We start from the raw sequence: 16,171 nt of genomic DNA, 5'->3' as shown, positions 1-16,171 counted from the left end.
TGCAATGCTTTCAAAATATTTTTACTGAAGACATTTTCTCCTTTGATGAAAAGTTTCTCTCGGGCTATCGACCAGGTGAGTTGTGGAGAAGATTCCAAGCTTTCGAGAGCTAACGTCACTCTCATCTTCAAGGTAGAAGTGATAGTGACATTAGCTATCGAAAGCTTGGAATATTTTTGGCGTTTACTGGGGAGAAATATTGTGCCCCTCCTCTTCCAGGCTGGATAGATCGACCCTGACGTTTGACAAGTCTTGCGATGACTACGTAAAAATGTAACGCTTCGTCACTGGGTTATACGTATTATTTTCTCTTCACCTTGACATACGTAAACTCCTGTATATCGCTATTAGGCAACTGGTGCTGCAAACTTTGCTCCAACTTGGTTTCTCTTATCCCATCCCGGCATGCATTGCGCGACATGGTGCAATGCAGCAGAGGAGGGGTCAAATGGGCACCATCATATCCTGTTTGCCAGGACTCCGAGGCGGAAAGAATCTTTTCAAAACGTTGCATCAGCTTTAGTCAGAAACAAAAAAGCAGGCAGTGCAACACAAGTCATTCAGGGTGACGTCAGCCGGAACGCAGAAACGCCATTTGCTTGCTTCCCCCCTCAAACCTGAGTCCACCCTTTCGACCTTATAAAAAGGCTGATCTTTCTGAGCCATGGATTCTTGGTAAGTCCTTTCACTTACTCTCCTGCGAAATTACAAGATTGAGTTCAGAGTTCAAGAAACCCAATAGAGCACATCACAAAGGACATGATTGATTGATCTGGATTATTTTACTTCGCTTTTCTGCCACTTTGGTTTGAGTTGCTGTTTTTTTAAGTCCACTTTATGCACAGTAAGGCTAATCGGGACTGGACCTACAGTTTAAAGTGGGATCCGAACCACTTGTGCCTCCACCGGGTATCGAGCCCGGGACCTCTCGATTAAAAGGCAAGACGCTACCACTGCGCCATGGGGGAGGGCCTTTCTGCCACTTTGGTTAATCACGAAGATGAAGATGAGGATGAGGGATGATACAATGAAATTGATGAAGGAACACTCACAAACACCCATGCCGGGATCAGAACTGAATTTTTTTGGGAATCTTGGAAAGGTGTCAAAAAGCTCAGTTTCAAGATATTCATGCGCACCTCCCTCCCTCCAACACACACAAAAATATTCATGCATACACGCAAGAAAGACATGAAATTATTATTGTTTTGAGAGGAACTGCTCTTTGCACATCATTTACATTCTTCCGCAATTCCTAACAGCGAATGCAAAACCACTTAACTTTCAAATCGTCACTGCTTTTGAGGACAATTCAAACTTCTGCCTCTTCTTACTAGACAATTACCTTGGGTAGACGAACTTTCGCGTTGTTTCCGCCGTGAAGACAAATATCGATTTGAATCCTTCTAAACTCTGCTGATGTCATTCCGAAAAGAAATCCCATTCACGCAGAACGGAAAGGATTTGTCAACCCTCCAATTTACTCCCCGCGGCCATCGCAGCGAGGCGCCGCTAGCTTCCACGCGTGCCGGCAGGTGGTGCTGAGGTGGCGTCAGGGTACGTTGGTGCTGCCCCTACCGATCGATGCCTCAACGACCAGCTGGAAGCTCGCGCTTGCAGGGGTTGCCAACTTCATTTTTGAAATACACAGTGCGGCGATCAAGTTTCTTTCCTCTCTCTACTTGGGTTATTTAAAGTTACTTTTCCGCCTCTTGGGAAAGGGGGGGGGGGGGGCAATGGCATAGTGGCAAAGCTGTCTCTTGCAATCAAGGATTCCCTGGCGGGGGTTAACAATTTTTTGTACGGGAGGGGGGTGTCCAGGGCACGATAAAACTTGAACAGTAGGAATAATAACAATAATAATTATAAAAATATAAATAAAGGCTGTAAGAATGCCGGATTTGAATTCTGCCATTCTGTTGTTGGTTTGGCAGCACTGTTCTTATATATTTAAGTACTATTGTCCAAGGGTGACCGCAGGAAGGGGGCAGTGGGGGCACTTGCCCCTGGAAAGAGTTTATTTAATTAGAATGGTAAAATTTTAGCGATATTTTACACCAAAAAATATTGTTTCTTGTGACTTACAGGCCTTAAGTTACAGCAAACAATTATTATTATTATTATTATTATTATTGAAGTAGGATCACATTTAAACTTTCAGTCTAATAGTATCTAAGTATAAAAAACAGCTTTTCGTCCTAAATGAATTAATATATTAAGTATAGCCTACAGTTAAGCAAATATGTATAGATATGCAGGATATCAAAACAATGTAGAAATATATAAGTAATAATAATAAAAGTGTCTTTGACAGCCTCCTCAAATCCTGCTTTAGCCCTTTGCTATTGTCTTATTTGAATTGTGTGGATATTGAACACTTGTGGTTCCAGCAGGATGGCGCTACCTGCCAAATCTCGCACGAGACGATTGCCTTCCAAGGGTGTTCTCTGTGAGTATCCCTTCATCAACTTCATCATATCATCACTCATCCTCGCGATTAGCCAAAAAAGTAAGAAAAGAAAATAAAAAAAATAAAAAAATCAATCAATCAAACTTGTAAATAAGTGTTTACACTTCTAAACAAGTGTAAACAAGTCCACCGGTTACGATAACCGGTGGACGCACATGCTGTTTCGGATCTCATTTTGAAATCTAGGTCCAGTCCCGATTACCCTATCTGTGCATAAAGCTTCAACTTGCTTTCTGTTACCCAACTCAGCTCGTACGCCGTCGAAGCGAATAGGGAAATGTTACTTCGCTTCGATGTCCTCTAAACAGTGTGAAAGTTGTTGTAAATTAAGATAATTAATGTAAATTAACGGAAACAATACTACACTGATCGTGGTGCGGGACTAATTGCTCCAAGAGAAGTATGAGGAACGGTGCACAAAGGAAACACAAACCGTTGAATGTATAACGGAATGTTCGTTGCAAGTTTTGTGCGGGGAACTCAAAACGGATGGAAGAAATATCGGCTGAGCCGATACCGCGGCTGGAATTCATCTACTGATACCAGCCGATACTTTTCTGTCATATTGGTCTTCAACGGGGTCCACAAAAATGACACGCGACACCTTCGCGGAGCCTAAATATCCTGGAAGTTATGCAAATTTCAAACTTCATTTTTAATTTGCACCAATTTTCGAGAGAACGGGAAGCGAGAGGAGAAAACATCTTTCTTCCCATTTTCTTTCTCCTTACTTTCTGCCTTTCTTTCAGTCTCTCTCTTTTTAAGTATTTTTTTCTTCTTCTTCTTTCCAACTCTCTCTCTCTCTCTCTCTCTCTCTCTCTCTCTCGAGAGAGAGAGAGAGAGAGAGAGAGAGAGAGAGAGAGAAAAGTCGCCCAGAGAGAGAGAGAGATATCTCTTTATTCTTTCTCCTTCTCATCTCCTTTTTCCTTCCTTCCTTTTCTTCGTCGCTCTTTCTCTCCTTCTTAGAAGAGAGAAGATACTGAAAGAGAAAGAGAGAGAGAGAGAGAGAGACAGACATAGAGAGACAGAGAGACAGAGAGTGAGAGAGAGAGAGAGAAAGAAGAGAGGTAGAGCACCCCCTTGTGTCATCTCTATCTCTATCTACTCCCCTCTCAGAGAGAGAGAGATGAAGACGCCTGAGAGGGAACAGGGAGGTACGGGGCGCCCTTTCTTCATTTCCGGGGATCCTCTTCAATTCTCTCTTTCTCTCCCCGGACGGAGAGAGGAAAAGTGACACTCTCCTTTCCCTCCCTCTCCCTCCAATCTTTACTTTTCCTATACCCCTTTTCCTCTTCTCCTCTCTTTTGTCCGAGGCCCTTGAACGAAAAGAAGGAGAAGAATAAGAGAGAGAGAAAGAGAGAGAGAGAGAGAGAAAGATAGGGACCTCCATCTCGAACTCTTTCTTCCTTTTGAGGGTGAGATAAGAAGCAGGGAGGAAGAGAGGAGAAAGTATCTTCCCAGGTCCTTCTCCTATCACCAGTAGAAAAGGAGAATGCGCCCTGGACCAAAGGGAAAGAAAGGAAGAGGGAGAAACTTTCTCTCTCTTTCTCCCTCTCTACTTTCCACTGAGAAAAAACACGAAAAACTGTATTTTGCGATTTTAAAATTCTGAGGTTATTCTTGAATATTCAACAGCAAAAAAAAAAAAATAATGATGCATATAATTGGATTGATTGATTGACTTGCTTTATTTTACTTCGCTTTTTGCGTCACTTTTTGGCTAATTTGCGAAGATGGGAATGAGTGATGATATGATGAAATTGATGAATGGACACTCGCAAACATCCATGCCCAGGCCAGGATTCGAACCCGGGACTCCTGGTCGTAGCGCGATGTGTATGTGCACATATAATTGGAGGATAATATTTACACACCAATACTGATCAATATTTTGAACACATTTTAAATATTGCAATTTTCAAGTATCGGTGAGAGTATCGGCTTCGGAATCGGTTCAAAGTGGTATCGGCTTAGCCCTAATCGAGAGGTCTCTTGATCGAGTCATCGTTGAGACTTCTGGCAAGAAGATTCAATTCCCCCCCAAGTTTGTGTTTCTCCTATTCAAACGATCTCTCCGGGATTTTCAAGTGTAAGTACGTTTTAGACGGTGTACGAGGGTCACTATTTATAGTTTGAGCCTAACAATGAAAAAACAGGAATTTGGCATTGAAAACTGCTTTATTGTTTTTCGAAGTATTCTCCTTTATGGTCAATACACTTTTGCATTCGTTCGAACCATTTGTCAAAGCAGTTTTTCCAATCTTCTTGAGACACCTCCATAAAATATGGTTTTTGAACGCATCAACGGCGTCTTCCGCCGACGAAAATCGTTGTCCACGTATTTTATTCTTGACATTCGGGAACAAGAAGAAGTCATTGGGTGCAAAATCAGGACTGTACGGCTGATGACCCATCAATTCGTTTTTTTTACTGTTCGTAAAGTCGGTTGTTAGACGAGATGTGTGACAGCTGGCATTGTCTTGATGACGAATGATCCGACGGCGTTTGTTTGTTTTCCGTATTTGACCGAAGACCTCTGGCAAGCAAATTGTTGTGTACCATTCAGAGTTGACCGTTCTCCGTTCCTCTAAAGGCACAGTTGCCACATGACCAGTTTTCCCGAAAAAACAGGCGACCATTTGTTTCGATGTGCTTCGAGCGCGAACAACTTTTGTTGGATTGGGTTCATCTTGAAACACCCATACAGTCGACTGCTGTTTACGTTCCGGCTCATATGCATATATCCATGATTCGTCACCTGTTACAATCTTATCTACCAGTAGCGTACGCAGGATTTCGTCAAGGGGGGGGGGGGGGTTATTTCTAAAACTTTCTCCAAATTCACATTACCATTGATTTATTATACTTTAATTAAATAATAATAATCACAATTAATTAATAATACTTATAATTAATTAATTAGCTGAATTACTACTAATAATACTACTAATACCACTACTACTATTATGTAGTAGAGATCTACATAAATATACCATTTATGAAAACAATAGAAAGAAATTACTTTCTAATCATTCAATTTTTATCAAATCGTGGGAGCATTTTTTTTGTTTTTGTTGTTGTTTTTTGTCTGGTCAACGAGGTGAGACATTTTAAGGGTGAAGAAAATCCATAAAACAATAAAATATATTAAAATTAATTGAAATAATTAAAGTATGGAACTCATCCAAGAAGCTGCGGTGGTCTGGTCGGTAGAGCATCTGACAATCACGCGGGAGATCCGGATTCTATTCCCGAAATTGGTTGGAATTTTTCCGACTTTTTCCCCGCATAAATGTCCTCGATAATTCATTCACATCTGGATTGTCTCACTGTTCTTGTAAAATTTTCACTTTTTGAGAAATTGTGTTGATTTGAGTCAAATCATTTGACATGGAATGACCCAACTATCTATATATAATCTTTAAATAACGGGTACACAGAAATATTCAGTTATTTCAAGGGGGGACTCTCAGGCAAAAAGTTTGAGAAACGCTGCCTTAATGACATTTCGGATCTTATCTATTTCCAAATTTTCGGATCTGGCACCCCCCCCCTCAAAATACCAAAATTGTTCACTACGAAGTTTTATTCCTGTATAGAGGAGTCCATTTTTGCTTTTCAAATATTTACAGCAAAATTAATCAATTTTCTGTGAATTGCATAACACACAGGATACTTCAGACTTCAGAAAGTGTCGCGTCGGTATATAAACGGTAAATTTCGTGTTTAAGAGTCTATTTCGCATTTTGCAGTTCATTTCGTGACAAAACAGGGTAGGAAAATGCACCTCACACCTTTCAGAAACCTTAAAAATTAACATTGCAATGTGTTATTTCAAATTTCGTTTTCTTTTTGTCAAAAACGAAATATGCATGCCTCTACCGATGATGCTACAGCCCCTACCAAAATTTTGAGAAAATCAGAATTTTCAAATAAAAATCCGTTAAGAACTTCAAAAAAATCAAAATGTGTAAATACGAAACCTCTTTTAAAGTGAGTCCCGATTACCATTTTTGTCTTTGAATACAATTTTAATAGACTGAAAAGCTCCAAAAATACGAAATATTTTATTATGCATCCTGCCCTCCAAAACGAAGCCATGTGTTATCCACATTTACTATTCCGCCCCCTCCCCCCCAAAAAAACTGCGTACGCCAGAGTATTGAACATTGTTGCAACTGAAATACAAAACATTTTATTTCTCTTTTAAATCATAGTTACCCTCATATTTCACTTTCAAGAACTTGTGCTTATTTTCAAGGCATCACTCTGAAAGACGCGTGTGCTTGGAATGTTGTGCTTTTCTCCATGCTACATATAAATAATAATTCAAATTATTATTATTATTATTAGTGGTAGTAGTAGTAGTAGTAGATGTAGTAATAGTAATAGTATTGTCCCAGATCTTTGACTGTGGTAAATTGACCATTTAAATTTCTTTCCACAGCATTTTTCATAATATTTCACAAGCTCAAGGGGGGGGGGGGTTAAACCCCGTAACCCCCCCCCTTGCGTACGCCACTGTTATATACTGTACGTCTTTTGAAGCACCACAATTGTATTTATTGAGCATTTGTTTGCACCAATTGACGCGTGCGTCTTTTTGAGTTTTTGTCAAATTGTGTGGGATCCAACGAGAACATACCTTTCTCACAGCTAAATGATCATGTAATATTTTATATATGCTGGTGGAACTAATGCCTATGGTTGCCTCAATCTCACAGTATGTCACATGACGATCTTGCAGTATTAGGTTTTGCACAGCATCAATGTTTTCTTGAACAACAACTGATTTTGGACGATCTTCGCGAATCTCGTCGGTGAGCGAATGGCGGCCACGATTAAATTCGTCATACCAGCGTTTCACAGTGGCAAAGGATGGGGCTTCTTCGCCAAATGTGGAAGTGTTGATCGATGCACTCTTGTCTTGATAATCCATGTCGAAAATCGTAAAAAATCATAGCACGAAAATGTTCACGAGTTAACTCCATTTTATTGTTGTCGCGCAATCTCCAAGGCAACATAAACAACACAAACGAAGCTATTGACAAAACATTTGAAGTACGTTATGGTCAATAATGCCAGACGATTCCGTGCAAACGTCAAATCGCGCCTAACTTCAATCAGTGTTGCCAAGGCTCAAAATATAAATAGTGGCCCTCGTAAATGCAAATTTAGTGCCGGAGCGACCATAAATTAAGAATTAGTGACACATTTGGAGGGGGGGGGGGGTGTTAGGGAAAGGTTCGACATAAGTTGGGTTTTGGTCAGGCCCGTATCTAGAATTATATTTCCGGGGAGTACGAACCAAGTGTCTCAGGAATAATAATAAAATAATGTTTGAACAAAAAATACTCTATTACAAATGTACTAAAACCAAAACCACTTAAAACAAAAAAAAAAATATTATATTGTTGTCATTACACGATTGGCCTTGTGTTCGAGACCTGGGAGACATATAGTGGTGCGGATCTCACTTTAAACTGTGGGCCTAAAGTAAAAAACTCCAACTCAAATAGTGTATCCGGCCTCCGTGGCTAGCACATCGCCAGGGATCCCGGGTTCGAATCCCGGCCTGGGTTATTTGTGAGTGTCCCTTTCATCACCCATCCTCATCGTCGCGATTAACCAAAAGGGGAAGAAAAGGGAAGTAAAATCAACCAAATCAAATAGTGTGGTCTATCTGACCGTAAAGTGTATCACCATCCCATTTCATAGGGGCCTCCCAATGGCGCAGTGGTAGCGTCGTTCCCTTGTAATCAAGGGGTCCCGGGTTCGATACCCGGTGGAAGCACATAGTGGTTCGGATTCCACTTTAAACTGTAGGTCCAGTCCCGATTAACCTTACTGTGCACAAAGTGGACTTAAAATACCAGCTCAAACCAAACCCATTTCATAGCTGTACGATTTGGCAACACACCATCACATGGTATGACGTCACGCTACGTAATCTTGAGGCCTCGTGTCCGAGCAAGGAGAATCGCTCGACGACTTGGTCTCGGGTGGCGAATCTACACTGGGGGAAAGCTCCATTGCAGTTAAGTGTTTCAAATAAACCATGAATTAATTAATTAAGGTTTAGTAAGCTTATCGGCCATTAGGGCTAAAACTAACAATTAATTGGGGGGTTGTTATTTTATTTTTTTGAAAATAAACTTTCATTGATTTGCAAGGCCAATAACAGTACGGGCATTAAAGCAAGACTTAATATCGATCTACTGTAACATATACAGGGGGGGACACTAAATCTAGGTGACAATTGTTCAAGGTTATGTACTGGATATGTATATATACGTGACTGATGTTAGAATTGTTGTTATTAGTTATTCTATTTACTGTTATTACTTTAATTGTAATAAACGTAAAGAATGAAAAGATAGCTGTGGTTATAATTTATGCTTTATTGTTAAGGTCTGTTGCTCTCACTACTAAGTACGTAGTTATATGGCTCATGGAAAATGGGGGCCCAGTATAACTTTCCATTGCGTGGTAAGACGTTCGCTCGTAAGTTGCTTCATTTGTAGAGGTCATAAGTGGATCCAAACAATCTTTTTCGTAGAAAATAATACATGCACTATGAGAATATCACATTTCTCAATTCATAAACTTTGGATCACCTACTGGAACTAACTTCTGTCTACCCTCATTCAGAATGAAGAAGCTGCACATCCCTGTCCCGAAACATGCCCCTGGAACCACCGAGGCCAACTCGTGTTTGCAGAGTTTTGGGACTTATCGATTTCCAGGCCCACCTTGATTTCCCGCTCACCCACTCCTTCGGACAAAAACCTGCAGGCGGGTCCACCCCTTGCGCGACACCTTCCTTCCGAACGCAGACCGAAATCTTCGATGCTGATCTAGCGAAAATTTAACACTGGTTTCGCGACTGGGGTGTTTTACAGCACGGATTGGCAACGGGGAATCGAACCCGATACATCAATTCACTCAAATCTGATTCTAGGAATTTGTGTCTGTGTTTGTTATTAGACTTCGCCTTTCTTCAAGTTTGGCTATTCGCGACGGTGCTGTTGATTAGATGAATTTGATGACGGAGCATCCACGAAAAACGACCAGGACTCGAACCTCGCAAAGTTACAGTTTCTATCTTTTTTCAGAAGAGACATTCATAGCAGTTGTTCTAGACCCAGACTCGGTAAATTCTCTTGTTAAAAGTCGATGCCCTGATGCTAACAATTTTACACGTAAATATCTCGTACTTCTCTATTTTATTTTAACTTTATACATTTATAATCGCGGCGCAACAGCCCGTGAGGGCCAGGGCCTATGATCCACCAAGCTTTCTGAAACCTCGGAAAATATGCTGCGAACTACAGGCTTCCCCGTAACTTAGCCTTGCGACACTAGCGCCACTGCTCCCGCGCCAGGGTTTCAGAGGGGTTGGTGGTGGATCCTACCGACTGTCTGCCACACTCCCACAAACAGAGGTGGGTGATCATCCAACCGGTTATGGTGTGACGTGTGGTCAGCACGACGAACCCCCCCAGTCGTCGTCGTAGATTTTCCATGACTGGTTTACGCTACTTATTCGTAGCTCTCCAATTTTCTCACGGCGGTGGGTGGCCATTGGTCCCATACACAGGCCGAAATCTCAAGAGAAAACTTTTTACGCTTCCCTCCGGAAACTCGAACCTGCACGCGTCCCGTAGCCAGAGCGCGAGACATTTATTAACGTATGTGCACTTAAAATTAAATATTAATCAATTAAATATGCCATAATCATAGAGAGTAATGGTTCGATTATGTCCAGGCTTGTGGGTAAATATAAAATTAAAATTAAGTTTAAATTAGTTGTGCACTGGATCTAATAAACGTCACGCGGCCTGGTAAAATTGATGTCGGGATCCGGTGGTTGAGGATCACTGCTCTATACTCCGTCCCAGCTAACTGTGGAGCAGGCAAACGAAAGCAAGTCTCTGCGCAAGTAGTGACGCGAGACGACTCCACCAATGAACAGGTGAGAGGAACGGAATTGCGTGGAAAGCGACTGCAGTTAGCAGCCTTCCCAGTAGCGTGTACTGCTTCTGTCTGGCCAATAGATTTCCCTCGCTTCTCTGACGCTATGCGGCCTTCCTCCACAGTTAGCTGGGACAAGGTATAGACAATGTAAAGTTACTAATTTGACGGATGGTAGGTACCTAGACAAGGAGCAGTTTCGCCGCGAATTTCCAAACACTATCGAGTCATTTGTTTACAAGTCGAGACATGACTCTTCCACATATGCATGTGTGTGTGGGTGTACACACAAACCTTAGGAACATTTTTAGTTATGTATATTCTGCATTCATTTCTTAGACAATACGTGTAACCTGCACTCTGAGAATGGTTAGCAGCATAGCGTTATGCAGGGCCCGAAGACAGGAAAGAAAAAACTTGAAACTTACTGCTGGATCCCTGAGGTTTCAACGAGTAGTAGTTGTCGACATCTTTACAGGCAGCCGTTACCTCGTCTATGACGGTCTTTGCGATTGGTGTCAACAGGCTGGACGGACAGTTTCTGCAAAGAAAACAAAAATTAATATTACTACCTCCATAAGAAAAAAATGCTTACCGACATGGTCATGAGTAATTCCAACACTTGGTGGAACCAAAAAAAAACAACACATCGCAGTTACACACATGACACCTAGATACCTAGAATTCTCTAATCATAACTTCACGCTTCACACACTAATATGCAAAAACAAAAAAGGATCTTGGTGGTGGAGTACGCCTTGTCATGTACAGTGGGATCCATGAGCATTACCGTGCACATTGTCCATGACTATTTTAATTAATTTTTCTCTCACTACCTATGTGTTTTTAAGCGATGGATTTTTATGTATGCTGGTACAGAAGTTTGTCAACAGTTTGTTTTGATATTTCTTTTAATTCTTGAAGCTCTTATTGGGTCAAATAAAGTGCACGAACATGGTGATGGACAATTTGCACGGTTGATTCCCACTATACACCAACTTTCTAACAAAGAAAATAGATGGCATTTAGTATATAGATTTCATCTCATGTAGCTTACAACATACAGATAGCTTAACTGCAACGGAGCTACTTTAATTAAAAGTGGGACTCGACTCACTGAAGCCGGCCCCCGTGGCGGAGTGGTTAGCACATCGCGCTACGACGCCAGGGGTCCCAGGTTCGAATCCCGGCCTGGGCATGGATGTTTGTGAGTGCTTATTCTTCAATTTCATCATATCATCACTCATCCCATCTTCGCAAATCAGCCAAAAGTGGCACAAAAAGCGAAGCAAAATAAAGCAAATCAATCAATGAGTCACTGAAACATGTGCACCACCAGAAATCATTGATTACTCATGTTAAATAATTTTTATCGACATTTGACTAAATATTACTCGAAGAAACAAAGAAGTATGTTTCAATCTGAGTAATGTTTTTCTTAACTTTTGACTAAATGTTAAAAATAAGAAATAAATTTCAAGCTTGAGGTAGTTATTCTTCACTATATCGTACCAAATATTTACATGGGGTCTTCTGCATGACGGAGCTACCAAATATTTACATGGGGTCTTCTGCATGACGGAGCCTCATCCGTGGATATATATTTTCATTATTTTTTATTATTAGTTTATTCCTGTTGTGTACCATAACATGTATTATTAATTACGCATGGTGAATTGGCAGCTATGGCCAATTGTATAATAGTCTGTGTATAGCAACTATTATGTGTAACTTATCTTTATCTATCTTTATTTGTAAGAATGTAAATCCACCTTTTTATAAGTTCAAATGAATTATTTACGAAGTTCCACTCTTGACATGTGTATTTCTGTTTATGCCATGGAGATTAAGACATAAAAAAAATGGCGACGAGGATAGAATAACAACCCCATTAGGGAAATCGTAGAAATTTGACTAATTCGATACCCATGTACTTAGAAACTACAAATATCACATTTAGTGTACTAAATATTCCTTTAGGATAATTAAGGAATTATCTTTTAATTTTTTTAACATCATGTCTGAGATTGTCAGTGTAGCCGTAACCTAAAGGAGGGTCCATAACTCTGGCACACACTGAGATTGGACAAGTACAATGATGTAATATTGTGTCTCTCGACCAAAAGGAAAGTCACAACGTCTGGCCTCATCTTCAGCATGCTATAACATCAGAAGAAAATATCTTGTTTTTCTTGAGCATTTACACACTTTTCTCGCACCTCCTGCTTAAATTTACACCGATCACCGAACGTCACAGTGCTAGAAGGGCAATAAGAAGCTTGACGCACGCATAAACACGCCGTTCATCTGCATTTTAAAAGAAACTTGAGCGAGCGACGGGTACGCCCCATTGCCTCCAGGAGGCGCCAAAGTCAATAAAGGGCGAGAACAAGTGAGAAACGGGGCGCGGAACTCAATGACCCAAGCGACAGGATATGACGTTGCAGGAGGAAGTTGGAATGGAAACAAACAAGCGCTTGCACACGTGCCATTAGCAACCCGAAGGGGGATTTCCCTCTGAAATTCATCTTAGAATATAGACTGGATGGAAATGTGATGGTGTACAGTCAGATGCATTATTATTCCTAGATTTCGTAACAGAATACAGTTACGGACACTTCTTTGACTTTCAATCCGATCAATACAATCCAGAATTGTCCGTGGCTGTACAAGCCAGGTAACTGAAAAGTTTTGAATAAAAATGCTTATGGCCTGACTCTTATTGTGTGCCACGTTTTTCAATCAGTTTGGATTAATTGATTGACTGATGTTGATTATTTTACTTAGCTTTTCTCCCGCTTTTGGCCAATCGCGATAATAAAGATGTGATGACATGATGAAAAGTCACCCACAAGGAATGCCCAGGCAGGGATTCGAACCCAGCCCCGTGGCGTCGAAGCGCGCTGTGCTAACCATATAACATTAAAAAGTGTATTTTGCTTACGAAAATGCGTTTGCCTGCCTTCGTTCAAGATACAAGCAGGATTTTTCAGTTTTTTACAAAACCTGATTAAATGAGTGAAGCAAAGATGAAAATTACATTTCACATGTTTTTATTACTCAAATTCTATTTTTACTTAAACAATCGCAAGGAGGCCCTTGTTAAGCCTCCTTCACCTGGTTTACACCGGAAAATCCAGATACAGGGATATACAGAGAATGCCCTGATTGTCTCGGTGAAGTTTCAATGTACAAACCTTGCATAAAATGAACACAAAAAAAAAAAAAAAAATGTAACATATTGGAAATATTACTCACGGTTTTAGCTAGCTTTTTTGTAGTTCAGCGCTGTACTTGTTACCTTATATGATCGGCGCTAATAATCCATAAACCATATTCTCGAGAGCTCTCGACACTTATCACTAACAAAACCACTGTTGACGTATCTTCCTAATTTCTTAAATGCACTTCCTAATCATTCCGTTTCAGTCTGTAGAAGACGATCCTCTCGACGATCCGATCCGGTTACGCTGCAACTCTTCCCTTCTTCCAGGCTGCGAGTTCACCGTTCAAGTTCCTTTTTGGGATCGAACTCACTATTCAATTCAGCATTTCAACGTAACGAAATATCAAAATGTCAACTGCTCGTGTCACTGCAAATTTTCCAAGTTTTGCCAGCAACGAGCGCGCGAACACGAACAGCAAAGACGCAACGTCATAACCTCTAACCGCCGACTGCAGTCTTTGTCCGCCAAAAGTCCAGAACAGTCTATTACTTAAGAGGGGTGTGAAGTGTTCTTTCTCCTCATTCGTTCCGGAGGAAGAGTCTTACAATAATCGGTTATAGATACCCCTTCCCCAAAAAAGGCATTAGATGGACTGATCAAGGAGAGCTAATGTCTTTCCAAGTCTTTTTATCTCCTTAAATATTTGACCAGCCCTCGTACAGACATTTAAAAAAAATTCAGGTTACAATTTCAAAATATCTTATAACATAGTAAACACATATAGATTTTCCTTCAATTTCACATATTAATTCTGTTCAATCGTTTCTTACAACCACATTGTAAGAATAATCTCCATAAAATTACAATTTGTAAACATTGAAGCATAATAAACATATTACTCAATTTCTTTTCATTACATATATATCTTCATAGATTACATAAAATCAACTTTGAATCATTATTACATGATTTATCAATATACTACAAGTAATATCAATCTTTTACATATTGCCTTGTAGGTTTTCAAATTGTTTTAACTGATTTACATAAATTCTCCTCTTACTGTTTCTGCAATTCCATAATTTTAAATTTTCTTCATGTTGTGATTCAATTATTTACTAGAGCGGGTACAGGCGGGTAAGTGTAGAACATTATAAAAATATTTTGATTTCTATCTTTACAAAATATCATCATACTCATGAAATTAATCTAACAGTAAACCTCCTTTCTCTTGCAATGATCTTTACCTGTCATTTCTTCTTTCTTCTTTAGCGTATCAGAATGCTCAAATTACTAATTTCAGGAAATTACATCGTACAATACGTCGCTTATCTCTTTAACAAACTATTTCTTAACTTTCAACAGAATTCTGGACATAATCTTTCACTTAAATATCAGCATGTTCTTTATTACATAACAACAATGATTTTCGGTTCGCCTTCGACCTACTATTTTTCATTTTTTGGTCCGCCTTCGACCTTATATTTTTCAACATTTCCGGTCCGCCTTCGACCTTATATTTATGTGCCTCTCTCGCACTATATCTTAATACATACTGACTTTTACCTCATATAGCTATGTCCAAGAACTCTCATCACTTCATCATTCTATTAATGCTATTTAACCTTGCTTTCCAAAGAATTTCCTCAAATAACTTTCTTCTGAGTATGACTGTTCTATCTCATTTGTTCTTCATTATTCCTAACGATTTTGAGGCTTACTTCAATTTTTTTTCTCTTACTCTTTGGCATTTTTCTCTTATTACAAAGTTATTTTCAAATTCAAATTTTCATTATCTACCTGCTCATTGACAACAGTTACCAGCGCTTTTATCAGAACCATCATTAAACTTTTTACATTGAACCACAACTAGTTTTCACATAACCTGTACAAAACAACTCACATTAAATAACTTTGTCTTTTCATTTTCTCAATTTTCAATACACTTGGCTCATAACAACATACACACATTTTTTTTTTTCAAACAGCTTATTTACATTTGAACAATTTCCATCATTTTATCAAAATTTACATAAACTAGTAATTTTCAAAATGTTCATCAAGAGAAATGGAAAATTAGATCTTCCTCTAAAATTTACTAACTTAATAATTACATTTTATTATATTACCCAACAAATTAGAATGTCTCTCATCTTTTTAGATTTATCAGTCCTTGTTGTTTCTTCAGTTTCTGAATATTCCTGTTTGTCCTTACTATCATGTATCTTTTCCGTATTCCTCTTCTTCTTTTCCCTCTTCTTTTTTCTTCTCTTTTCTCTCCTTTTCAAATTTCTTCTTCCTCCTCTTCCAACTTTCTTCAAGTAGGGAAACTAACAATCTGTCAACACTATTTGAACTTTCTCTTATCTTTAAAGTCTTTTCATTTCAATTTTCTCACTATGAGAATGACCACTAGCAACTTTCTTCTGATTCTTCTTGTCTCGTATCTTTTGTGGCTTTCTCTTATGCTCTCCACCCTCATCAGATGAACGTATTTCTCTATTTTCCTGTTTCATCCTTTTCATACTTGCCTTTGATCTATCTGTGCTAACATTCTTAG

General features: G+C 39.5%; 1 protein-coding gene across 2 annotated transcripts in view; it reads right to left on the bottom strand.

Annotated features, from left to right (window-relative positions):
* The window catches only part of LOC145990047 (uncharacterized), a 507,967-nt gene that overhangs the window by 377,718 nt on the left and 114,078 nt on the right, over positions 1–16,171 (bottom strand). For both annotated transcript variants that reach the window (XM_083125681.1, XM_083125682.1), the window contains exon 2: positions 10,873–10,985. In XM_083125681.1, the coding sequence (XP_082981807.1) occupies positions 10,873–10,985 (113 nt within the window). The remainder of the gene's footprint in view (positions 1–10,872; positions 10,986–16,171) is intronic.

Source organism: Lepisma saccharinum, chromosome 7 (genome assembly GCF_977018435.1).
Source record: "Lepisma saccharinum chromosome 7, izLepSacc3.1, whole genome shotgun sequence".
Taxonomy (NCBI): Eukaryota; Metazoa; Arthropoda; class Insecta; order Zygentoma; family Lepismatidae; genus Lepisma; species Lepisma saccharinum.
Note: the sequence above shows the minus strand (reverse complement) of the source record. Positions and strands in the feature narration are given on the sequence as shown.